Consider the following 26097-nt stretch of genomic DNA (forward strand, 5'->3'; position numbering starts at 1 on the left):
GATCAATTAGTATAACTATGATCCACAATGGTAATTCTATGATCCACTATGATATTACTATGAATCTCTATGGCACAACTATGATGCACTGTGGTATTACTTTGATCCACTATGATATTTCTATGAATGTATGATTCATGTTGTCTTTATCATATTCAGACGATCTGAGGACAATGACGTACCATAATGGTATCGTAACGGAATTTGAATGGACATTAACAAGGTGGCACTGTAAGATGAATGAACTGCATTTGTTCAAGATGGAAAATGTCAAGGAATGCTGTGTTTTAGTGCATGACACAGAGGATAGATGGAATGAAGGAAAAACAGATCAGTCAGAAAGTTGACATATTTATTTAACATTGGAAATATACATACTTCCGATCTGACATGGCATAATTGTATAAGTTATATTGCAGTGCACATTTAACAAATTCATAATTGTTATAGTACATGAAAGACAAATAACCTTGCTTAAAAAACATTTGAAGTAATAGGAGAAATTTGTTTCTAGATGACTCCACTCTTTCCTTTGATTTATTTATTTATTTAAACGGCTTCTTCTTGATCATAACAACAAACTGAAAACAACAACTCATAGCTCACCTTATCTTACGAAGATTTACTCATGTAATCCTTAGACAAATATATAAAAAATGAAATTTACACAAGTGCATTACATATATAAGATTATGTTTCCTTATTATGACGTGGTGGCGGTGCGGTGACCCAGTGGCTAAAGCGTTCGCAATCACGCCTAAGACCCGGGTTCAATTCTACACATGGGTACACTGTGTGAAGCCCATTTTTGAGTCCACCGCCGTGATATTGTTGGAATATTGCAAAAGGCGGCGAAAAACCATATTCACTCACACATCGGATAATAGTAAGTAAATTTGGTATATATAACATAAGTGTGAAACGTATTTAAGTGATATCACCGTGTGTCAGCTTAATGTGGGAGGGAAGCTCAAAGCGAGACTAGTCGTAGACATTTTACCACTTTGATGAAACCCAAGAACATCACAGTACTGAGAGACATAGGATCGTAACCTCGTCGAATATAGGATTCGAACTCATGGTCATCGGATCCTGGCATGTCTACGGGACGCAAATATGCATAGTTTGGGGTGCCATGGATCAATATGCTACCCATACCCCTTTTGGCATGAAAGGTTCAAATATACATATATGTATAATACTGTACACGCTTATGTATTGGAGACAATTTGTACATTGCATTGAGATAGTTTGGTATAAAACAGGTACGTTTCTTTGCTATGTTTGCCAAAATGTAGAACAGGTCATTAACAAATTATAAATACACTAATTGTATTTACGCTGATTAACAGATGATATGCCCCTGCATCAGACTGTGTTTTTTTTGTCTGGAGTTGGCAATAAGTAAAAGATTTCATATTTAATTTCTATTAAAGCAAAGGATTTATTAATGATTTAATGTTATCACAAATACAGGAGCATACTCCCTTGAAAACAGACGTATTAAACGTATAAAGACTTAACTGGAGACAAAGGCAAACATTTTCATAACAAATAGTGTCATATTAAATTAACAAACAAATATGTACAATTGTTGGATATACACGCGATGGCTATTTTCAGAAATCACAGATCACAGAAAGGAATGTTCCCCATTGTATCATTTTCTGGTAGTCCTGCTTTGAAAGTGATACAATCTGGGACAGCACAGTTCAGACAGAGGGTTTCGCACGATACATTACAAATGAAAGATGGGTAGTGTACAAATCATTAGAACGTCATTGAATGATGTATCATCAATGAATTGTCTGGATAACATAACTTTCGACAAGGAAATGGTATGTCGATAGTTCTGAGCATACGAAATAAGCAAAGGCAGGTTGATAACTGTAAGAACTATTTACAAAACATAAGCACAAGAAACATATTACAAATCGGTATCCACATGAACAAGGGCGATAGTTTCCAAGAAAATACATGTCGTAATAGTCGATTATTCGACATCTTCGACAGTTTTCTAAACTGCATGCTTAAAAAAGACCAGAGCTGACGTCATGGGTAGATATCATGCCTAGTTGGATTTCTAAGCACATATATACATACATATCAACGGTGGAAGGAAGACGAATAACTATTGTTTAACAAACATGACATACAAATTTGGTTTCAGATTTCATATATGCTTTTCATTTTGTTGTCTTATTATTAATTAGGCACTTAATAAATCGTTAGTCATACAAAAATAGAATCCATCGGGCATGAATAGGGAAAGGCCCGCTGGTCCGTTCGTCTGAAAGGAAATACGCTTGCAATAACGTCTAATATTCACAATTTGAGCAAATGACAGCTATCACATATTCATGTAGTGGGTAGAAATATATAAATAATAACCAGCAAAACACAATGTCCGACACAAACTGGGTTATTTTACAACACGTCATGCCTATGTAGCGGCCAGAAAAGTTCCGAGACCCGTGATGGGATTCAAACCACGGACCTTCTGAACCGAGGTCGGACGCCTTGACCACATGACCAAAGAGGTTAACCCCGTCAGCAAGTTGACAAGATAAGGATGTCATCTGTGGGATGACTCCACGCCCTGCTACACCTACGATAAATTAAAGGGACCAACCATTTGATTTTCGGAGTGGGGACTAGAATATTTTTCAATTACAGCTACAAAACCAGATATTTTTCTAAATTTATAACTGACTTCGGCGGTAATGATGAGATCGTTTTACGTTGTGATGTACATGCCTGTGTGACTTGACTGTTGGGACAGGAGAACCGGAGGCTATAGAGTATAGTCATAGTGTACAAAAGTCATTTGATATATTGTACGTTTGAACGGTAAAAGAGGTTAAGGGTAATTTTAAAAAAACAACATCTTTATATCTTTGGTTTGGGAGTATGTAATCTCGCAAGCGGATGATATATAACATAACAAATCACCAAACAAACATCAAGTGTATAACACCACCAGTAAATGCAAACAAATACGTCACACGTGACACATATATAGAATACGTTTATGAACAATATTTGTATGTGCGCTCTGTTCACTTTCATCTAGATTGTATAAACAGGCCACCAACGCAAACGTACCCTTAATTCCCACATTAACAATAAAATCAGTTGCATCCTGCAGTGTTCTGGGAATCAAGTTCACCGACCCCTTGGGTGTTTTTTCGTGCATTTCAGTGTTTTATGAAATCAATTGAGGTGAATGTATTATTCTGAAATAAACAACAATTTTCAGCGACCAACCATTTTTCACTTGTGTGTTGGGCATATTGAAGGCATAGATTTTGAAAGAAGTTATTTTGCTCCAAGAGAAAAAGATTTCAATGAATTGGTGGACGTGCTGTTTTTTAATGTATAATTACTTAAATCTGTTATATAATTTATATAATTTTATAATTTCTGCACATGCACCTACATGGTTGATCTCTAATAGCAAGCGGACTGGGAAACAAATGCTTAAATGTATTTCATCTAGATGCTTGAAACAAAAAAATCTGTTTTTAAACATATCAAACGAAAAGAAGTTAGTAGCTTCTGACGCAAATAATGTCCTTGCAATTCTTGAAGAAGCTTGTGAAAGTGAACGACGCCGTCTGTCACAAGTTGATTACGACACTGACTGGGGTTAATATACATGCAGGTTTACTTTCTACCTTCAGAGCAAGCTTACACCACAGATACATTTGCATATTTGATAAACGTGTATAAGGCAAACATCACAATATCTGGCAAGGGATTCACATTTCAATGTAGTGTTCATACACCACTGGTCAACGCAGAAAGGGGACACCTTCCCTCCTGCAAACAATCACAGTTTTCTCTTAACCTCTCCACCCTTTACGCATGACTGCAATACCATTTTCTTGCTAGTATTCCTATTCATATCGTCCTCTAACAGATCTCTTCAATAACATCATGCACTAAACATGACGACCAATCACAGGAATGATGAGCGCACATTGCAGTAACAGTGTAGAGATTATTCACAACCTTAGCCCTCCGTGTTTTCTGTAATACTGTCCCGCGCTCGCTTGCCGTGCTTCAGCACATCCAAGTGTTTGTTGATGGCGCTGATATTGATGGCCATATCATTTTGGACTGTCTCTCGCGTCCGCCATTGGTTTAACATTTCGTATCTGAAGCTGGATATGTCCTGCTTGATCTCTTCGAAGTCATCTGTAAAAGATAACGTGGGTGGGTTAGTTGGCTGTGTCTCATTTATATATTTTCTCATCATGATCAGATTAATGTTCAAACAACACTTGGGGACCAGGGTTATAATACACCTCCCCCCCCCCCCCCCCACACACACACACACACAACGTTTTATTGCTTAAGGTAAGAAGTAGTCGGGCTGTCAGTATCGGTGACATGGTTTATTACGGGTACCGAAGCGTGAGTCCTTCTTCACAATATATATCCACCACTGGTTTGTTGGGCTCAGTGTCGATTAGTTACAGACTGCGGTGGAAGACAATGAACGAAACATACATAAAACGTTCGAGGGAAGCTGCCGTGGGACGCAGGTCGCGGACTTTTCACTGTTAGGTAAAACCCTTAAGCACGGTGATCATGATGGTCCTGACTGACAAATATCAAAGCTGGGTTCCTTAACATTCTAGGACGGACCGTTGTGACTTCTTGGACCCAAAGACGTTCATGATTCCAGTCTTGCAATTCTGTCACATGCGCAGGCAAACCAAACAAAACGAAACCGGCGATTTCAATACAAAGCGAAATGAAAAGAGTAACTGGTCGTATGGGCCGTTTATGAACAGCAAAGATCGAGTACACCATACAGTTTGTCATCGAAATTTATGAATGGATTTTAAAAATGTTCAGATGAAAGAAAGCAGATCTACTTCGGTGGTTACACATATAAACTGCATTTTCATAAACTGCTTAATGTATTTTTACACGAATTTTATTAGAACTGAGTTATATGAAGAAATTCAAGCTTTATACTTCTGCTTTTTTAAACATTGTCCAATGCACTAAATCCAGGTGATGGCTGAATGGCTAAGCATATCATGAACGGCTGATTGTATATTCTTGTTGATGAATTTTATTCAGGGGTGACCAGCCAAAACACAGTGTTTGTGAAATGAAAACGCACGATTCTGCTACATAACATATCAACTGAAGGAATCGCTAATTGCAAAATATATCGACTCACCTTCCGTAACTTCAGCTTCTCTTTGGATATCGAAGATGTAGCGCTGTATGATTCTCTGAATGACCTTCTGTAACAACAATGCAGATTGATATCAAATCTTGTGTTCCACAAGGCAGTAAAACCATTCGCTGACAACTTTAAGAGGGGACAACTTTAAGGGCCAAGAGCTGATGATGAGCCTAACCAGCCTGACTGTGCCAGGATCACCCTAACCCTCTTTGCTGCATTTTTTATTTTAATCTGTGTGAAGGTAGATACTTGTCGAGGACACTTGCCTGATAAGAGAGCTCTTCTTTGTTGCCCTGTGACATGACGTCATCAGCTACACTTGAAGCATTTCCTTCCAAGCCATTCCGTGCATTACCTTCATGCATCTCTACTGCAGTAGCGTCACATACAGGGTTCGGCGTCTGTCAACATTAAGAAGTACAATGTAAACACAATGTGAGAGGTCATTCGTGTGATGGCTTGAAAATAATAGCTACAAAATGCTCTCATTTCACCACAATATTCATAGCTCAGTTATCCTGACATGTTGACATGTGACAAAGTTTTATTGCAGATTATCAGTACTTTTAAAATTTTGTTACGTCTAAGGGTTCACACAATCAGAAACCTGAGCAAACAATGCGTCGTGTCTTCTGTTCCGAACGTGACCCTAGTATCTGGTTGCAAAGCCAATTAAACGAAATCAAACGAGAAACGGGATATGCCGTTTATTTTCCTGTAAATATGACTCTAATATGTAATGTCTATTTATGCAGTAGCTGTGGAACACTCTTGCAGATAATTGCTTTGAAAAATAATTGCCGTGCATCCAATTTCTTCCTCAGGCTTTACTGACTTGGTTTTACATCCTGACAAGCAACAAGAAGTTTTGTACATGTTTCCTATTCAAAGAACCTCGGAAACAAATTACATAATCGCTTCGAAATTCCAAGAATACATATATTTTTAAAAAATACATAGTTTCATATGTGATAGCTTTGCAGTTATCTAGTTTAAGAAAATCTAGTTTCCACAGAATATTATATGCATAACATACACGGATAAAATATATTCTTCCGATATATTATTTCTGAAAATAGATTACAACATGACATTGTGTTGTGATAAGTGTAAAAGGAGAGGTTCAAGTCAGATTCAAATGTAAATGGTGTCCGTGATCATGAAAATATAAATTAGCAAAAAGTAAATTTACAAAGTAATAAGCAATGCACGTTAAAACACGGAACATATATAAGAAAAAAAACCGCTGCAGGAAATTGGCATATTTCCTCATTAACGACAAAATGGTATGTATAGTGGCGTGCTTTAATTTCACGAAGCAGTAAATCAGTACATGTTGTAATTGGCAAGAAAACGCAGTTTTCGGATTAAAGGGGTTTAACTATTTTTCACTGAATAAGTATTCTGACTGCGTGAAGGTATGCGAATCGTAACTTCCAGATAAACATCGTTTTGGTCTTGTTTGCATTCTATTGTGGTCGATGCACGTGCACATCCGTTCACAGCAGTAGAGTAGAAAATGCCGTTCTTTACCACTAGGGTGGTGTTCCATTGAGCTAAGTGAGTTATCTTAACTGTCAGTCACTAGACAGCGAGGGCATATTTCAAGTCTAGGCCTCCAAGAGTCGCAATTCAACCGAAGAATTCTGAGAATTGAAACGTGGCACTTCTGTTTTCATAATCTGGACTGAATGGAATGCCTCCAACCAACGGCACAAACCGAGCTGATACACCTCTAGTTTCCCCCAGAACAACTTGCGAAGGACTCAATATAGACACGGGGGTTATTTTGGGGTGGTTTAGGAGCAACATAAACAAATATTGCTACTTTTATCAGCAAGCTGATTCGGAATTCGGTGTCCCGAGACAGTTCAGACGAGCCGGAAACTAACACCGATCATTTTCCCAGAGCGTTTGTCAATCAAAGATTTCCCTCCTAGTTCGACTGTTTAAATTAGCTCGCTATTTTCAGGGAAATAGAGGAAAAAGTTGAAACAATCTATCATAAAAAGCGTTCCGCGAATGTTCAGAATTTGCTCTTCGGTACAATGTTTTAGACTAATCAAGTCATCAGCCCTTTGCCAATTCGTCACAACATAGCCTCTTTAATTTGCAGATGTTGAATAACTATGCTGGATCCATCCATCAGCGCCAATTATGAAACTGCGCCAGGTTCTACTGCTTGTGCGCTATAGCAGATGACAAACGAGGGACTCGATTTTATCGGAGAATTTGTGATAGGGGTTGTATGAAACAATGATGTTCGGAAACAAATAGGTGTAGAAATGTGATACTCATGCTAATATTCTTTCTTCAATGCCATAAAAAGTGATATTGTTTAACACTATAATGTCGGATAACGTTTTCCAGCAAAACAGATTAGTGTCTTGTTAACATATTAAAAATTAGGAGATAAAAATATTGTTTTCAATGTAGAGCTTGGTCACCTGTAGAATTAATCGCTATATACTGAATTTTGAAACCGAACGCTTAGCGTGAGGTTTCAAATGTTAAATTAAGCGCAGTTAAATCTACAGGTTACAAAGCTAGCTTTACATTGAAAGCACAATAGTTGCATCTCCATTCTACCATGACCGGTTTAAGATCACTGATCACAATTCTCATCGTTCTTGTTTCAATCGTTGATCTTAATACTTATCTTTATTGTTTCAATCGTTGATCACAATACTTATCTTTATTGTTTCAATCATTGATCACAATTATCATCGTTCTTGTTTCAATCGTTGATCTTAATACTTATCTTTATTGTTTCAATCGTTGATCACAATACTTATCTTTATTGTTTCTAATATTGACCGCAATAGTCATCATGGATGTAAAAACGTATATTGTTCGCATTCTGTAGAACAATTTCTATACACTTACACACTGGAAGGAAAAGTTTGAACAAAAATGTTTTTACACCAATAAGTGATGCAACATCAGTTTCCCAAGAACTCGAGCCTTTGAGAAAAAATAAATAAAAATATATCTGTTTAAGAGACAAAAAAATCTAAAACCGAAAAATAGAGTTCTATTATCAGACAGGATGAATTCCACAAATTCTATTACTCTACCAACAACATAACTAAAAGTCGCAGCACCAGGAAGCTCTTTACATCAAAATACTTGTGGAAAAGGATGGAATCTGAGAGTAGTATGTACCATCTAAAGTAGCGATTGCGTTACCCATCCCTCGCACAAAACACACGGCCGTAGAAGACACCCAGAAGCGTTAAGATAACCCTTCAGCAGTGTCGAGATAAAACTATCAAGTTTGGGAGATATCCTTTAACACAAACGTATAAGTAGTACTGTATTCATTTTTATTATGAATGGGTTCAGCAGTGAAGGTTTCCGAATGAAGAGCCAAAACGCAACGGTTTATTTTTAGACTGCAACAGATCTAAAGTTGGTTTGCCGCTATTTACGTGTTATCAGTTGCTCGATTTCTTGCACTTTGAGTGATGTTCTTGACGGGGCGTCCATGCCGAACTGCATACTTTTCCTCCCCCGACAGAATCACGCGCTCCGCTACACAGGAACGCGGAAAGACATGGAACTACAGGCACCGTGCCAGGGTAAGCACACGCTGATTTGTTTACGAGATATCGTTACGTGTTCGGGTCCTTCTGCTAACCTTCGCGTCGAAGCAAACACAAAAACTGTATTTTATGCTTGAATATATATTTTCGAAGGTGTATCTACATGTGGGTACGGAAGCTGTCCAAACACAAATAATCAGTATATAGCGATGAAATGAGCAGATTACATGAACGTGTCTTTCACTACTATTCTGTGGTGTAATCACTTTGGCTGATCTTTGTGTAAGGCTGCATTAGCCAAGGTAATGGTTTGTAAAATGATAGGAAACAATGCGCAGTCACACGCCACAATGATAATCTTGTTCAGTATCCCTATCACACTGATCTGGTTTAGTCTCATCGGTGGAAATATGACCGTGGTTAAACATGTATATATACGCTGTAATCTAATAGTATTATAAACCTTCATTGGATTCCGGAATATCAGAAAAGAAACTATGCAAAATAAAAACGTCTGCGATTTTGGCACTGAAGCGCTTGGGAATACATGCTGATGAATGAAGGTGGTAATTCATGCTGAATTGTCTAGAAAGTTCAAAGAAATGAAAATAGCAAAATTATAATGACAAATGCTTTACAATGCGAAGGCAAGGCCTGGTAACAGGTCTGAAATTTGAACAGGATAAGCTTTATTTATGACTACATGTAAAATTTGGTGCTGAAAAATAAACAATTATAGGCACATTTCAGTTTGATAGGCCAGAATAAGCACCATGAATACGAATGAACAAAATGATGATTGAACCAAAGTTAATACTATCCCTATGGTTACGAAGTACAACAACCAAGGTAATAAAACTACTTTAATAAAAAAAAACCTATAACTTATAAATAAATATAAATGCTTCCTACGTAATATACTAGTATACATACGTGTTTGTGGCACTTGTATAATATCTTGTTTCTTTAACCTTCTACTGCTTCCGGGACAACAGTTGATTAATTCTTGTGATTTCTGGGAACATCTGGGGTTAGTTCTTACTGGCATTCCCAAAATGCTTAAGTTGTTGACTTATGCGATTAACCATAAGTAAGATTTATTCACCTACCCCTAAATCTACTGTGTCATTTTGAAACCTTGATCTTTTCATGGTGCCTTTGTCTGACGAGCATTTACATGGACAGAAGATGGACGTGAAGATGCTTCTTGGGACCTGCAGGAGATTGAGAGGAACTGGGAGAGTGAAGACATCAAGGATATAGTCCATGTACAGGAGACTTCTCGCAAACTTCCACTGAACATCTGCATCTTCCTGAAATATAAGAATACCTCATTATATATTAGTATAGAGTCGTGAAATTTGTATGTTATGATACCAGCTGAGACATTTTGTTTCAGACACCCTCAAGCCCTGTGTGAAACATTGTCAATGAAATGTCATTCTCACTCATGATGAACAAGGATAGTCTGTTAGAAGTTTCATTATTGTTGCAGGTTATCACCACAGTCATAAAAGTTTAATAATGGATTAATTCTAATGGGACCCAACGAATCCTAATGGCAATCTATGGTCACAGCATCGTATAAAAATACATGGATCTTATGTCTTGTGGATATTGTGAAAGATTGATCATACGCGATACAAATGTGAAGTAATATTTACATTCTGCAGATGCCTTGGGCAACCGTGACAAATAGAAATGTAAACTCAAACTTGTAATATAACAAGCTCATCATATCATGCCTTGTATTATTAACACAAACCAAATAAAACTAATGCATAAATAATGCCTAAACAGAGACAGATTTCTCCCAGATCTTTTCATAACGAATACTACTGTAAGCCATATTCAGATAATTAATAAGAAGCTTTCTTTATGCGTTTGAATGAAAATCATATCAATTCAAACAAAGCATAGTTTAATCTTTCAAACTCAGCATCGGTCCAAATTATGGATATCCACTACCGCGTACCCTGGAGAGAATATTAAAAGGAACTATTACGTATATGATTTCGAACTACTGATAATATACTTCACGAGCATGATATCCACGACTGAAAGGTCATATAAAAGAATGCATTTAATTGTTCACTCAGACTGAAGGTTTGTAATTTATTTCATCTGACACCAAGACCAAAAGCAGTTTTTTTAACAAACTAAACAATCAGAAAAAAAGAATTATCTTACGGCAACGTCTATACTGTAAGAATTTCTTAAATATAAGTGACAAAACCATTTCCATATTTATCAGACATCTCTGCCAAAAGGACAGTCGATTGTACAATTCCGAATGTATCCTGTTCATGAATCTCTATCAAATAGTCGTGATACCAAGTATTCGCGAAACGGTAAGTGTATCCTGCCCAACCGGTGGCACCCTTCACAAACACATCAAAAGGCAAGTCAAATGTTCACCTGAAAAAACGCGGGAAAATGTCATCAAAATAGGGAATTGCATCGGACATAGTTTTTGTCCCTGATGCGTCAAATTTGAAATGTACCCAAAATGTCTACCTTAAAACGTTTTGAAAGCTTTACTGAGGCCTTGAAAGTTGTGACCTCGATCAAACAACTTCTGAGCAAGAGTCGAATGACGCTCTTTGAAATATTGGTAGAAAGAGCATGCTCGCTTATACCTAAACAATTGTGAAATTTGAACGCGAGTTGCAGCTGCAGGAATATTGCTCGACATAAAGGGACAGTTGGCTATTGGAAGCCATCCCTCTTTTCGAACAGTCTTGCGGAGAGTGTTGTTTCACTAAATTCAATTTGTATGTTAGATATTTTAGAAAATCAGTATTACTAGAGAAACTTAACGCTGCGAACGCTATAATCCACGCCAAGTCAGACAGCAGTGAAATATGCAAGGCCTCACATTCAACATCAACGTGTGACGATAACGTTAAAGACAGCACGTACCGCAATATTAGTGAATGATCTAGTCATCATAGCGATGAGCATGTTGAGCAGAACGGTGACCATGGCGATGTTGTAGCTTCCGTAGATGAAGTAGCCGATATCCTGGGTCAACGTATGGTTGTATTCACCTAGTTGTACTGCCCCGGGTTCGCCTCGACCAAACAGGGACCAGAAAACAGTTCGGAAAGTCGCCATTACACTGCGAAGGTAAATGTATAAATGGGGTGATGTCAATGTTCTTGAAGAACAACAAGTGCCAAAAGTTTATGTCATTTTCCAAACAGAAGGACATGCTCCTGGATGGGGCAGTGTACTACTGTGGTCTGATTCTCCAGATTATTCTGTGACCTGGACACGTTAGTTACCATAGCTTTCGATAGTAACGACAAATAGCCACCTCTCTCTGCAGTATTTCTCTTCAAAGTGAAAATGATGTCATTTTAGTAAAATTAAAAACGAAGCTATGGCATATTTTATTTGAACAAAATACTAGAATGATTAATCGAGGATATATTAATTCCACAGAGGAAAATAGCAACATCAGCAGCACATATATAATGATCTACAGCGAAAAGCCAAAATTTTCCAATTGATCGGATCTGTTTAGCAGATTAGCTTAAATTATTTGCCCATATTCTTGGGATTATTAAGAATTTGTTGTTGTTAATTTCTATTCTTCTATTTTGTCCTATACGGCGAATATGCGAAACACATAACAAACGAACTTTTCAATCCCTACATAGATATGTTTCAAAATATGAGACTAAATTCGAAATTAGGATTTATGACTGAGTACTTGTAGTTCTTAATTGGCCAAACAAATTGTCCGAAATCTATATCCAGCGTATTTTCTAACAATGTATTCCTTAATTTCTGTTCTTACTCGAATTGTTTTAAGAGTATTTTATTTAGTAGTTAATCATGATCGTTTGGTCGATGAGAGAAATGAGTAGAATGAACATGGTAGTCCACGATATTTTCATGATTCATACACGGATTTTAACTTGCTTGAATTTCCAAGAAACACCATGAAAATCAGGAGCTCTAACTTTTCTGTATAAACGACAACGATCATTTGCTGTACAACGTGTAACTTTACATGTACACTGAGACGTGGTTAAACTGAACAACATAAATTTAAATTGCGTGTTAAAACAAGAACAAGAGACCGGTTAGGCGAGATTTGAAATGAAAAAGAAGGTTCAACTGTTGAATCATCAAAAGGTCGTTCAGTGCAGTCGTGAGAGTTGTGTTTTCGTGACTGCTATACGTGTCTGTTTCTCAGGATGTTTGACATCTGATTTCACCTTTCAAGGAACACAGGAAACATTTACCCGAAATTTGTCTCGCTGCGACAGGATTTGGGAAAGGTGAGAACGCGAACGCCGCCTTAAAAAAAGGCGTAACTTAAGCTTCAGTTTACATAAGGCATTCCCCTAGATCAGCGTTCAAACATGCGTCCGTTTGCATGAGCATCTTCCCCATTGACCCCTCCTTAAGATAAATACATATCATTGTCTGAGATATTGGGGTAGCGCTCCTTGTGACCCGGACCTGGGTTAGACGCATTTCTTGCACTGTCCTTGTATAGTTAGACTGAGGAAAACTTAGAGTGAGTTTTGGAACATGAAACAGCAAACAGATTTGAGATGGAAAGTGACACCAGCGTTGGACATAACTATTCAGATATTTGTCATAACGACTGACACGTTTCTCTAGACAAATCAGAAACAAAGTTATTACTTTGTTTTCTTACGATATGAAATGGGAGATAATTAATACTTATAAAAATGGAAAGCTGTGAATTACGTACATACATCGTTGCACCCTAATCCCCATATGTGACAAACTGATCATTCCACCAACAATCCCAACCTCAACCCCTACCCCTACCATTTATGTCCGACATTCATCATTCATTTGAAAGAAAATACCGATTGATCTATTCTGCTTTCCGCATTCCCAAGTTTGGAATAGGACAACGTAGGTTTATGCGAACATCTCAACGTAGATGACCAGCAAAACATGATGTAATGCATCACTTTAACTGTGCGTGTCAGCAGAAAATAACGCAAAGCAGATGCTATCTCGTATTTGTTCGTGAAATTGAAGCAAATGTTCTGACACTCACTCTCCAAAACTCTTCTCGGCATTGACGGTGAAATTGCGCTGCACCACCTCTATGTCGTGGCGGGAGCTGTAGTACCAATACAGGTTATGCAGGCCGACCATGAAAGCCAGGATCACTACTGAGAACAGGGCCAAGAACTTCAGAATGTCCTGCAAAAAACAACAATCATACACGTGCATGTGCATTTTTAAGTCGGGAGATGGTCGGCGAGGGAATGAATAACCCTCACATACAACAACTAAGACTGGAACTCGCGACAAGAAACCAATGAATTCAATGTTTTCTTTAATTGTTATTTGATATGCTGTGAAAGTGTGAAAGCCTCGTATTTTCTTTTAACTTTGCTTTGTTCGAGAAATAAACCCATTCTTTTAGTTTCTCTATGTAGATGTTATAGTCACATCATTTATTTGAAATATTGGTTTTTTTTAAGTAATTGTTTAAGATTCTGTTGTAGCAATGCAATACCCATCTTAAAAACAATTTAAATCAATCGTTGAGTGAGTGAGTGGTTTCGTTCAATACCAAAAAACAATACCATAGCCTGATAGGAAAAACGTTCTCATATATTATGCCATCACATTTGATGGATGTTTGTCAACGTATAAAAATACATGGAATGTTGCTCTGTCAACTGTAATCAATACATAACTTAAAATCTATTACATCATTATTACACTGATAAATTGAAAGAGATGTTTCTGCAGCCTCGTGAAGCATGTCAGCTTTGATTACGAAACTGCAATCTATAGCAGTGTTCTTCTTTGTTAATAACCTTGAGTATTGAAACCTGTCCGTGTATGACTGTCATTTCTTCAAAGTTAAAGAAATGAATGAATAGACGTCAACGATTTCTTATATTTTGCAAGATAACAAGTGATTATGTAGATTTATACACGCGTTTAAAGAACCAAATACGTGACTCTCAACACGGAATTGAATGCAGTAGGATCCACGTGTCGCCCACTCACAGATTATTCGCTCCATCAGGGCTAGTGGACAAAGAAGATATGTGCTAAAAAACTTCAGGTGATTTTATTATCTTTTGAAATATTCTCCTGTTTAAGCTTGAGGAGGATGTCTTGACATAAAAAATATGAAGGACATTTCAAGGTTATATTTCTTATTGAAAAATCATAATAATGTTTCAATTACAACAATTCCTCAAATGTTACATACAAACACATCGATCACAGCGGCGTGTTTTGGACAAATTATTTGCCAGTCACATTTGACGGAAGTCTAAATGAGAGTCATTTTGAGGAAATAAGACGGATGAAATAATCTACAATCTGAAAATGACATCTGACAACAATTACGTCCATCTCTATTCATACACTGAAGTAGTCAGAAAAAATGTTTATGTTTATTTGGTGTATTTGTCTTGTCATAACTATCTTGATCAACAACAAGATGTCATACATAGTTAAATAAGTTTCCGAAATTGTGGAAAAGTCAAACATAATCCTCAAAGAAGATGCTGTCTGAAGGTTCTAACTACATCATCAACAGATGAAGGAAAAATTGGAATTTAAAAATTGTTCGTCCATCTGTGCCCCACCCTTTCCATCGCACACTTACGCACTATTTAGTTAACGATGTTTATTCAATTTATTTGTTATTGAACTGAAAGAATGAGAGAAACACCTAGTTCCTTTTTGTCTGTGTTTTGCCAATAAGGAGCTTGGTTACTTCTCAAAGGTGCTCTTACAATTCGCTTTTTTTGCAATAAATATTTAAAACTACATTGTTTGACATTTGAAAATGATCCGGCTGAAGAAGTTCTTTTTATTTCGGTAAGCCTATCTGCATTATCAAGTTCATCGTGTTTGTATCATATTTTACTATTCATATGTTAAAATCGGCCTTGTGCTTGATGGTACTGCCCACCTTGTGTTTTCTTCCCGAAGATTGGATCACGTACAAGAGGATGCGGGGATTATTTATAAACTGTTGTCTCAAGGAACCGCCACCTGCGTCTCTTTTTGTTTGCAATGCTGGGTAATAAAGCTCACCCCCTCATGCTAGTGTTGTTCAACGAGCTTGTACATTGTACGTCGATTATGTGGAGGACGCAAGGGAAATATGCTGTGATGACTGTGTGCGATCACTCATCAACCACTAGAGGCTGTTCCATGGTTTTGTAATTGCTCGTTCAGTAAGAGCTCGCCTACCAAGGCTTGTTCTATACCAAATAATAATAATAATCAACTAGTGTTCTTAACATTTCAAAGAAGAAAGTTGATTTAGAATACATTCAATGTCAGTTCCTTTCATTTTTCGTGGTTGCCCCCAAATGGAATTGCCACCTTTCGATTAATCACACTTCGTGCCAAAATCGAAAAACGATTCATCTGCCTCGGCCTCGGGTTTATCTACATTTGGAAGATTTCAGAAATGACAATATGATGTGAACTTGCAGAGCCGGTAATTTGATATCCTGGAGGGTCCTGCGATATTGTATTCCCCAAAAGATAAAGTTTTCGCTGGACCTATTTTTTTTATTTTGTCTCGCACCCAACCCCCACCCATACCACCCACCCAACCCCCACACCCTGATATCAAATGGGGTGTTCTTTTATACGTTGCCGCCTTAGATGAACAATATTCTTTAACAAACGTAATGATGAGAATCGGTTTTTTTATGCCCCTTACCTTTATCATCCTGCCAAGGGAGATCTGTAAGGGCCCGAGAGTCTCGTTGGCAGGGAGAAGGTACGAGATGCGAGAAAAGCTTAGAATATTCCCCACAGCAAACATGCCTTCCGCTAAATTGATGGGGTCGTACACGTTCCAGTACATCCGGTCTGGCAGGAAGAAAAACAATCACATATCATAAACTGATTGAAACACAATACAACTGTAATGGTTAATGTATAAGTGAAATTAATTTACTCTCCCTTGCCATTGCTGGAATCCCAAGAGCATTTTGTAGAGTAGAGGTGTGTTAATGATCTATGCTTTTCATTCTCATCAGTGATGTTATTGGACAATGGGACAAACGTATTGACATTACGTTATGAGCTTTGGGGGATTTCAGCAAAATTTCGAATGACGAAGTATTGTTAATTTGTCGGTATCGTCCCCAGATTACAAAAAAACGGATTAATGTATCTAAAGTATGTAGAAATGCCCCTTTACATAATAACACAATCTAAAAACTGTCCATAATTAATAGTCCGGATGGCAGGTGTTTCGGAGTTACGGGGTCCGTATAAGCGGGGTTTCAGTGTACATAGATGTGGTACTGATAAAGTTGTGTTATGTGTGAAACTTATATGGAAACATCGACACATATGTTAAGGTGAGCTTTAATCATTTCGTACAGAAACATATTTTGTGTCGCATATTTGTAAAATGTTCAGTAAAATATCTCACTTTATTGTCTCAATATATAGTGAAAAAACTATGTACCTTTACGATCCAACGCATGATACTAATACTAATACGGAATACTAATACATCAAACTAATATCTGATATCGGCACTCCACCCGTCCCGAGCAACGGATAACGTGCTGTATCTTTGATGGTCCGTCGGGCTTCCAACTAAAATTCACCCAAGATATAGTGACCAGTCAACAAGATAACGACACCTTGTTTGGTTTAGGTTTAAACTTAGACCATGTTCTGACGAATCGTGTGTTTAGTTATACGCCCAGTTCCGTACAAATTCAGGAACGCTGCTGACACCACTGTTTTTGGATCGTTCACATTCATAATATATTCAACTGCACAGTACAATGGTTGTATGTAAATCAGTCACACATTTAGCTCTAATGAACTTTCGGCTGGATATCGTTAAAGTTGCTTTCACAAGTATATCGGTATTATTAGGTCGTCGATGTATACATAAGCCCTCTGCTAAGCCACACTGGTACCGACAGACCGAGGATCATAACAGGCACTGCTTGGCACGGTAAAAGGACGTGACTTTTCACAGATGGACCACCCGAGAACCATTCTACCTTTTGGGCTGTGAGTGTCGTGTTTGCTCTGAAGAACAATCACAAAACAATCCTTGTTGGCCATGTGCTACTTTCGTCACTTTCTTAACAAAGTATTATACGCTTTTTTCGAAAGATTTCTTTCCATCTAAAATATATCACCCTTGATCTAGACACAGCTTCAGCGATTACTTGCTTCCGACATAACATTTTTCTTGTTATGGAGCACACAACTGGATGCGCCGAAGTGCGGAAATCCAGAACGCTGAGAGACTTCGAGAAACCGCTAGTCTGTAAATATCTTGTTAATTTGTAGCCATGTGAGATTTCACGAGCTCGAGATCCGGCCCTCGTTCGGAAGTACTCTTATATCCTGCTTGAGATTATATCATTTTAACTCGCCCGTAGCAATCTCCTTTTAATATTAAGAACTGATATGATATATTTAGACTTATTTTTGATTGAAACTTGCTGATTTGGCGATTTGTTTTCCCTCTGATGGTGCTCCAGCATATCCACTATGTTCCCGCAGGGTATATGGACAACAACGGTTTTCAAAACAAACAAAGGCGTTATGATTTGTTCATACATGTACGGTGTTAAAATCACATTAAGAATTAACCCGGGGTAAAAATGTAGGTTAATACACGTGCGATGAAAACATGAAATAAGTGCGTGCGTGCGTGCGTGCGTGCGTGCGTGCGTGCGCGCGCGTCTGCCTGCCTTCCTGCGAATGTGTGTATGTGAGTGTGGTCGGGTAGCCTAGTGGTTAAAGCGTTTGCTCGTTACGCCGAAGACCAGGATTCGACATTGGTACAATGTGTGAAGCCCATTTTGAGTGTCCCCCGTGGAATAGTGCTAAAAGCGGCGTAAAAACATACTCACTCACTCATACACTTTACCTATGACAGCTTCTTACAACCCTTAATGTAAAAAATACATCTTGATGTAAGATAAAATACATTAAGGGTTGCGTGTTAACAGATAGGGACAGATAATATTTATTTTACATTAAGGGTTATCACTATGAAATAATACTTATCGAACATTCATGAAACTTAGAAGATTTAATTGATCGTTACTTTGTCTAGATGTGCAAATGACTAATCCCTACACCGACCACCTGGTTGCTATATGCAGGCTTTATAAAAAGGTTAAAAGGTATAACCCCTAACCCTTTAAACCGATTTCTTTCAAAGTTACTGTTTTACAAAGGTTACATTTTGATACTCTGTAAGGTAACCTCGTTACTATCCTAATACCGTAACGACGGAAAGGAGGACCAAGCAGCTCAGACCAAGTCGTAGATGGGGGTGGGTTGTTAGAATGGTCCATTAACAGAGTTTTAGAAATGAAATAATGGACATTTAGAGGCAGTATTACGGATATGACAGTTGAGCATACACCAGAACCATATGATAGTACAAACGACATGAATTCAAATGCAATGATGTTTTTTTGTAAAAAAAAAACACCCCGTCGGTCTCCCAAGTACCAAAATAGCCACTTAAAATTATATATTTTTCGGATATGAAGTCTAAACCTTTTCTATAGCAGTTTAGTTTATCCTGTGGTAAGACCACTGTTGATTGAAAACAGAAAAAAAGAACATTAGGCATGCGAACTGTTGAGTATTTCATGTCATTTAGGTACCGACCATTCGATCTTCTGGGGGAGCTGACTTAAGCACAGCTTTGAACTTTGTATCAGGTGAGCTGCAAATGCTATCTTTCGACATATACTAGCCACATTTAAGAAACTGTGCACGGAGAAAATATAGATATCAGGGCACACCGTCCATATATGAAATATAGGTTTGAACACAGCAATTATTGGAGACATTCAAACGCTCATGCACGTACCATGCGATATGACGTCATTGATGGGGGCCTATGGACGTGCAATGTGTTACTGCACGTGCATTCTGTGCAGCTGTACACAGCATGTGCAACTCAAAATTCGCTGTCACTTTGGAAAGCATGATCTGTGGTCATTCAAAAATTCAAAACTTCTCAGGCGCAGACACAAGCATATCACAAGCAAATCATGCCAAGATTGACAGCTGCACAGCGTCATGAAGCCACTGGAATGATCCGAGCGGGAATGAGGCAACAACAGGTGGCAACACATTTCCAATGCCAACGTAACACGATATCGGCATTAGTGAGGCGTTATCAGAACACAAATGACGTTGCCGACCACCCACCTTTAGGACGTCCCCGAGTAACGACGCCAAATCAGGACAGATGGATTCGAGTTACACATCTCCGACACAGGTTCCAAACGGCAGTAACGACGTCCCAGACAATTCCTGGACTGCGCCGTATCCATCCCAACACTGTCAGGAATCGTTTACGTCAGTACGGGATTCGACAACGACGCCCTGCCATACGTCCCATCCTGACACACCGTCATCGAGTCAACCGTCTAAGATGGTGTCGAAATCGTGTTCGCCAACCTCGAATATGGTGGAGAAATGTTGTCTTTACAGATGTATCGAGGTTCAACATTTTCCACAGTGACGGGCGCCAACGTGTCTACCGGCGTTTGGGAGAACGTTATGCACGCAACTGTATTGTGGAGAGGAATCGTTTTGGAGGTGGCTCTATGATGATTTGGGGTGGGATAACAGCACGGCACCGAACCCCTTTGGTGGTTGTTCAGGGTAATCTCACCGGGGTTGGCTACGGAGATCAGATTCTGAGGCCTGTGGTCATTCCTTTCCTGCAACGTCATGGCCCGGGATTGACATTTCAACAGGACAACGCTCGTCCTCACACGGCTAGGGTCGCAATGGATTTCCTTCACTATAACAATGTCATGTTACTGCGATGGCCTGCAATTTCTCCAGATCTCTCCCCAATAGAGTATGTGTGGGATGAAATGGAGCGCCGTCTGCGTCGTCTTCCACATCCTCCAGATAACGTCCGTGACTTGGCACAGGATTTAAGGAGGATATGGCAGGCCATTCCCCAGGCCTTCCATGCCCATTTGGTGGACTCCATGCGTCGCCGATGCACTGCTGTGATTCACGCACAGGGTGGTCATACCCGTTATTGAGTTTGTGACTTTGTCGTATGACCCCCTACTCCATTTCGATCTTCTGACGTCATCGTAACAGATGTTGTTCAGGTCCCGTTGACATTTTCTTATGGTCCGATCATTCAGCTGCTACAGCGTCTGCATCATTTTGTTCTTGCTGTGTTGTATTTCAATCCAGAATATATTTTCTCCGTGCACAGTTTCTTTATGTGGCTAGTATATTTTATGAACAACTCGTATTGGATTGTGAATAGATTTTGCATGACGGATGACGCATGCCGTACAAAGACGGACGACAACACGTCACATAAGCCTTCGGACATCTTGCATGTACATGTATGGATAAAAAGGTAACAAGAACTGTCCGATGGGGAATTAAATACCTCCCACAGACGTATGATAATGTTAACATAAGTATCCAAACGTCCCTCTACAATCATATTTGACGACATATACGCAGCCTCTGTCTTTTGAAGATTATACGAAATAGGGTAGCGTATTCAAAGGAGCAACCAGGGGTCTCTTTTCCATTGACAATGTAAAACCAGAACTTATGTTGTTGAGTTCGGAGTACCATAACATGTCAATATACGAAATTTGAACGAAATCGGATAATTTCTAAATTTTGACCAATCAGAGGTCGATTGCCATGGTGCCACATTGGTAATGGAGGCATGCCGTGCAGTGTCCGTGGCTACATCTACGTACATATCAGAAAGAAATCGATGTAGTAGTTTAGTGAGCGAGTTGGTTTTAACGCCGCTTTTAACATTATTCCTAATATATCACGGCTGTATTAGTTTAGTTGCCCAGACAAACTGAAATGACGACGAAATAAAAGGCAATAACTCCGCCGTAATGAAAACAACAATAATTGCAATGTTGTTGTGACCACGTGTACAAAGTTTAATTGAAATCAGTCAATGAGATCAGAAGGAATTGTCCGGAAACTCATTTTCTGCGGAGACACCGAGAGACGGGCGGACACGCTGATTCCATTTTACCCCCTAACTTCGTTGCGGGGAAACAATGAACAAATAATCTAATGAATTGATGTTCACAAGGGTTTTCGAAAGGAATTCATAAATAGACTCATGTAGATGTCTGAGACCTCTTAGGGAGGCCATCTTGGATTTCTGAATGAAGCTATACAAGTGGGTGTTGTGCTGATCATTCACACTTAGTTTCACAGAGAGCCTTTATTAGTATGGTTAAATAGTCTATTTCTAACTTTCGACCAAGATGACTCCATCCCTTGGCTATTGTAATAAAATGTGCTTTGTGTGCAATAATATATCTAAATGTCTTTAAACGAAATCAAACAAGTACATTTCGACCAATCAGATGCCTCGGTTACATCGCCATGATGGTAAGAATACCTATTCAGTTAAGTCCTGAAATAGATTGTACCAAAATACTAAATTTGAATCAATCAGGTCTGCAGACGCCACTTTCCTTTGCCATGGAAGCAAGGCAGTAACGTAAATAAAGTCAAATTGTACAGTGTCCATAGATACACCTTTGTACCAAGATTTAACAAAATTGGTTAAATGACACGGCAGTAATGACCCATAAAGAAAACCTGTAAATAACAACCAAGTTGTCGGTGTTGAGAGGTTATTGGAATATGAAAGGTGCAGTCACTTACACAAGTCCATGGCTCTGCTATATGTCGTTCCTGAGAAAACGTGTATTCTATTACGAATAATTGGTCTTCGCTTTATTGAGTACTTGTAGGCCACCGGCCTCTTTGTACAAACGAAATACAAGTTAGGGGCAAACATTATCAAATACAACTCATTCCTTGCTTTTCTTTTCTTTAAAAAGCAGTTTTAACATAATTGCATATTATCAAAGTTGGAGTATTTGTGTTTTTACAGCAATTGGCGTGAAACAAGTACTTTGCTGCTTTCACATTGATTATAGGGTCTTGCGATGACAGTAGAGTATTAAACTTCAGAATATTTGGAAAGATGTAAAATTTAGATTTAGATGAAAACTGTGTCTAAGATGGCTATAACCTGGACAAATTAACTAAAAGTGATATTCTTTTTCGATATGGTTTAGGTTACAAACTTTACATTTTCTAAATTCATGAGGAATATTGAAATGTCGTCGACGAATTCTAAATCGTGAAAACTGAACCGAAAACAGTTTACAGTTATACTACTCAAATAGTTCCCATATGAAATGGATGTGCAAAATAAGCCATTTGGGGACTTTCGGACGGATCACTGTGCCAAACCTGAAAGAAGATTTTATAACCACGTGTTTGAAAGTACCAGGCATCACCAAATCCTAATCTGAAAATAACAGTTTCGTTAACCCATTCACGTCGTCCGTAACATATTGTCACATTGTTTTGGGTGCCAATATTTGACACATTTCAAAACAGTAAGCCACTGAATAGAACATCTTCCACACTCGCGTAACACTCCATTATTTGTAATTGATAACTTTACGTTAAAAAGACGCTTACAGGTACACATTTGAACTGTTTCTAATGGGTCTAGGTCACTGAACCCCCAATTTCAGCCCCGTAGGAAAGTATTGATGTTATCTTTGTTAAAGTGAGGCGAGTATGGTTTCAAGGAATGTATACTACTTAACAGGATCGTGAACACCTTTCTTGTCTGAATTGCAATACTATTTAAAGCATTCGACGCCAGTAATTTATTCTAACACCAAACGAAGATTTTGTTCCATTTCAATAACCAACTCGTTTATGAAAAAGGGACTAAGCATACACCCATGCCTCACATCCACAAAGCAATTAAATGTACCAGATACTCTGTTGTTTGAACGAACACAAGCCTTTACATTACTATAGATTGATTGTAACATTTTACCCATGTTAACACTCAAACCATTTTTGTACAATAGCTTCCATAGATGACGCTGAATGGAGTCGAATGCTTAAAAGAAATCAATAAACTCTGCATATAATTTATCTCAATTACGTGAAAGATAACTGAATGACAGAGTTTAAAACAAAACAATTATCAATAGTTGAATAACTTTTTCGAAACCCCGACTGACATTCAGACATTTTATCAAGTGTTGCAGCCCAATACATTCAGGGAAAACACCGTTTGGATAAATGCTGTTAAATATGATTTCTAAATAAGGTATTATAACAGCGGGCGAATATTTTAGATATTCACTACCGATGTCGTCAAGACCAGCTGATTTATTATTTTTCTTGGCTCTGATGCTTTCAAAATGTTCGGATCTGGAGATAGGGATTTTTAATATGTCAACTGTCAGTTCTTGCACATAGCCTGGACTATGTCCTCAACCTCACCAAGATTATCCTGAATAACCATCTGTTTAGAATACTGCGACGAGAACTAGTTCCTCTAGTTTTGAATATCAATAGGATTGGGGCGTTGCGGTCGTCCAGACACACGCTTTCTCGTATCCCAGAAACGTTTAGATTTTCCCGCTGCTGCATTTTCAAGGTCACCCTTTTACATTGTACATACTGGTCCTTCTTGATTCTACATAGGTAGCTGTATTCATTGCAAACTTTGTTATACTTAATAGGGTATGGTTATCTTTAGTTATGGCACCGTTCACGACATTCATCATCATCATCATCATCATCATCGGGGAACATGTCACTCGATGCTAAAACATGATCTACCATACGAGACCCTCAATGCCCATAAAATGTACAGTCACCGATTTGATAGTCAGTTCCAATATCTGTCCATCTCAAATTGTGTAAAGAAATGTACTAAGAAATAATTACTTTCGACATGGCGAATAACATCGTTCTCGATAGAGTCCAACGTCACACTGGAGTGCGGCGTGAAACAACACACAAACAAATCCAAGTACAATGATAGAAACAGCTGGGTACTCAATAAAAAATGCAGCAAAATCTCTACCCTATTTTGTCTATCTTTGTTATCATACCAGGTCGATATCACCGGTTGGATATACATCATGTATGTAAACACACCTAATATATACTGAAACCAAACATTCTTTTATCCAACGGAATAGTAATAACATTTTCTCTTATATCGTATCAATAACATATTTTATCATATAATGGGTAGGTTTCTCGACAGGATAAAGCCAACGGATAAAAACGATATCCGTTGGGGTCATATGCGGATAGAGATGCAAATATCAAAGGTCAAGTAGGACTACTTTCACTGTTTATAAACAAACATGGCGTCGCCCTCGTCATTCGGCGATCGAGTCAGAATTAACCATCGGGAATCTGGATAAACTACAGGGATAATTGCTATCATTATAAAAAAAACAGTCTAACATACTGAAAATCAGTGTCTTACTGTGACGTAGCTAAGGCATTTAATAAGTTTGGGCAACTTTGGAGATATAAATTTCGAAACAATTTTGCGAGGTCACGAGGCCGAGCCAAGCGGGATCAGTAGCCATATCTGTGCTTGTAGACCCCTGCGGCTTGAAACCTTCTCTCCAAATTAAAATAGTTTGAATTGTTACCTTGTTTCGTTTTGTCGCCGTGTGTACATCTGACTACACTTCTTAACGTTATGACGGAACAGACCGACTGTCAACAACATCTGACTGTGGCCGTGACGTCTCATAGACTAGGTTTAGAGTAGTTTCCCTTTGACAAAGGGCAGTTACTCTAGCGAATAGACCCATGGATTGCCGCGAAAGGCAATTTAAAACAACTGTTGTTTTGTGTATATGTTGCTTCGCCACTGTATAAGAAACAGATTTTAGTTGGAACTATACTGGCTACTGTCACTGTCCGACTGACACATCACTTACCCTGTGACGTAATAAATATTAATGCGCGCATTCCAGGAAAACTCGCAATGTTTCGGTAATGTTTGTGAGCGAGGGAAAGCGATTTTGAAACACAGAATTAAAGAATGACATTATATGATAAAGAGGTTATCACGATTGTGTGTTTGGGGATGGTAAATATCCTGCATTAGGAATAAACACTATGTATTTAGCTCGCCAAGGCTCGCTAAATACAATGTTTATTCCTAATGCAGGATATTTACCATCCCCAAACACACTCGCGTGATAACCTCTATTTACCAGTGAATATTTTATAAAAACCAGTATACCTCCCGAACCTTTGTTTGTGGCGGGTAAACAAAAACGTTTATATTCTGGGAAAATGTCACTAAAGTAATTTTCTATTGACTATTCATATAAAGCAACAATGTCATGTTGAGATACAAAAGAAACAAAGCCAATATGTTAGTTAAATCTTGCACCTGCTCCTAATCCACAACTGATGTTGTTCTAATTGACGATGAAATTTACAAATACCCGCTACATGTGA

General features: G+C 38.3%; 1 protein-coding gene across 2 annotated transcripts in view; it reads right to left on the reverse strand.

Moving 5' to 3' along the window:
* Positions 1-542: 542 nt before the first annotated feature.
* LOC139454168 (short transient receptor potential channel 7-like) overlaps positions 543-26097 on the reverse strand; it is a 77065-nt gene continuing 51510 nt past the window's right edge. For both annotated transcript variants that reach the window (XM_071235711.1, XM_071235712.1), the window contains exons 10-16: positions 16463-16614; positions 13808-13956; positions 11677-11875; positions 9864-10067; positions 5476-5610; positions 5201-5267; positions 543-4200 (exon numbers count right to left, since the gene is read on the reverse strand). In XM_071235711.1, the coding sequence (XP_071091812.1) occupies positions 4016-4200; positions 5201-5267; positions 5476-5610; positions 9864-10067; positions 11677-11875; positions 13808-13956; positions 16463-16614 (1091 nt within the window). In that variant the 3' untranslated portion in view covers positions 543-4015. The remainder of the gene's footprint in view (positions 4201-5200; positions 5268-5475; positions 5611-9863; positions 10068-11676; positions 11876-13807; positions 13957-16462; positions 16615-26097) is intronic.

The sequence above is a fragment of the Haliotis cracherodii genome, unplaced genomic scaffold, assembly GCF_022045235.1.
Source record: "Haliotis cracherodii isolate W230 unplaced genomic scaffold, xgHalCrac1.p SCAF_10, whole genome shotgun sequence".
NCBI classification, from domain to species: Eukaryota; Metazoa; Mollusca; class Gastropoda; order Lepetellida; family Haliotidae; genus Haliotis; species Haliotis cracherodii.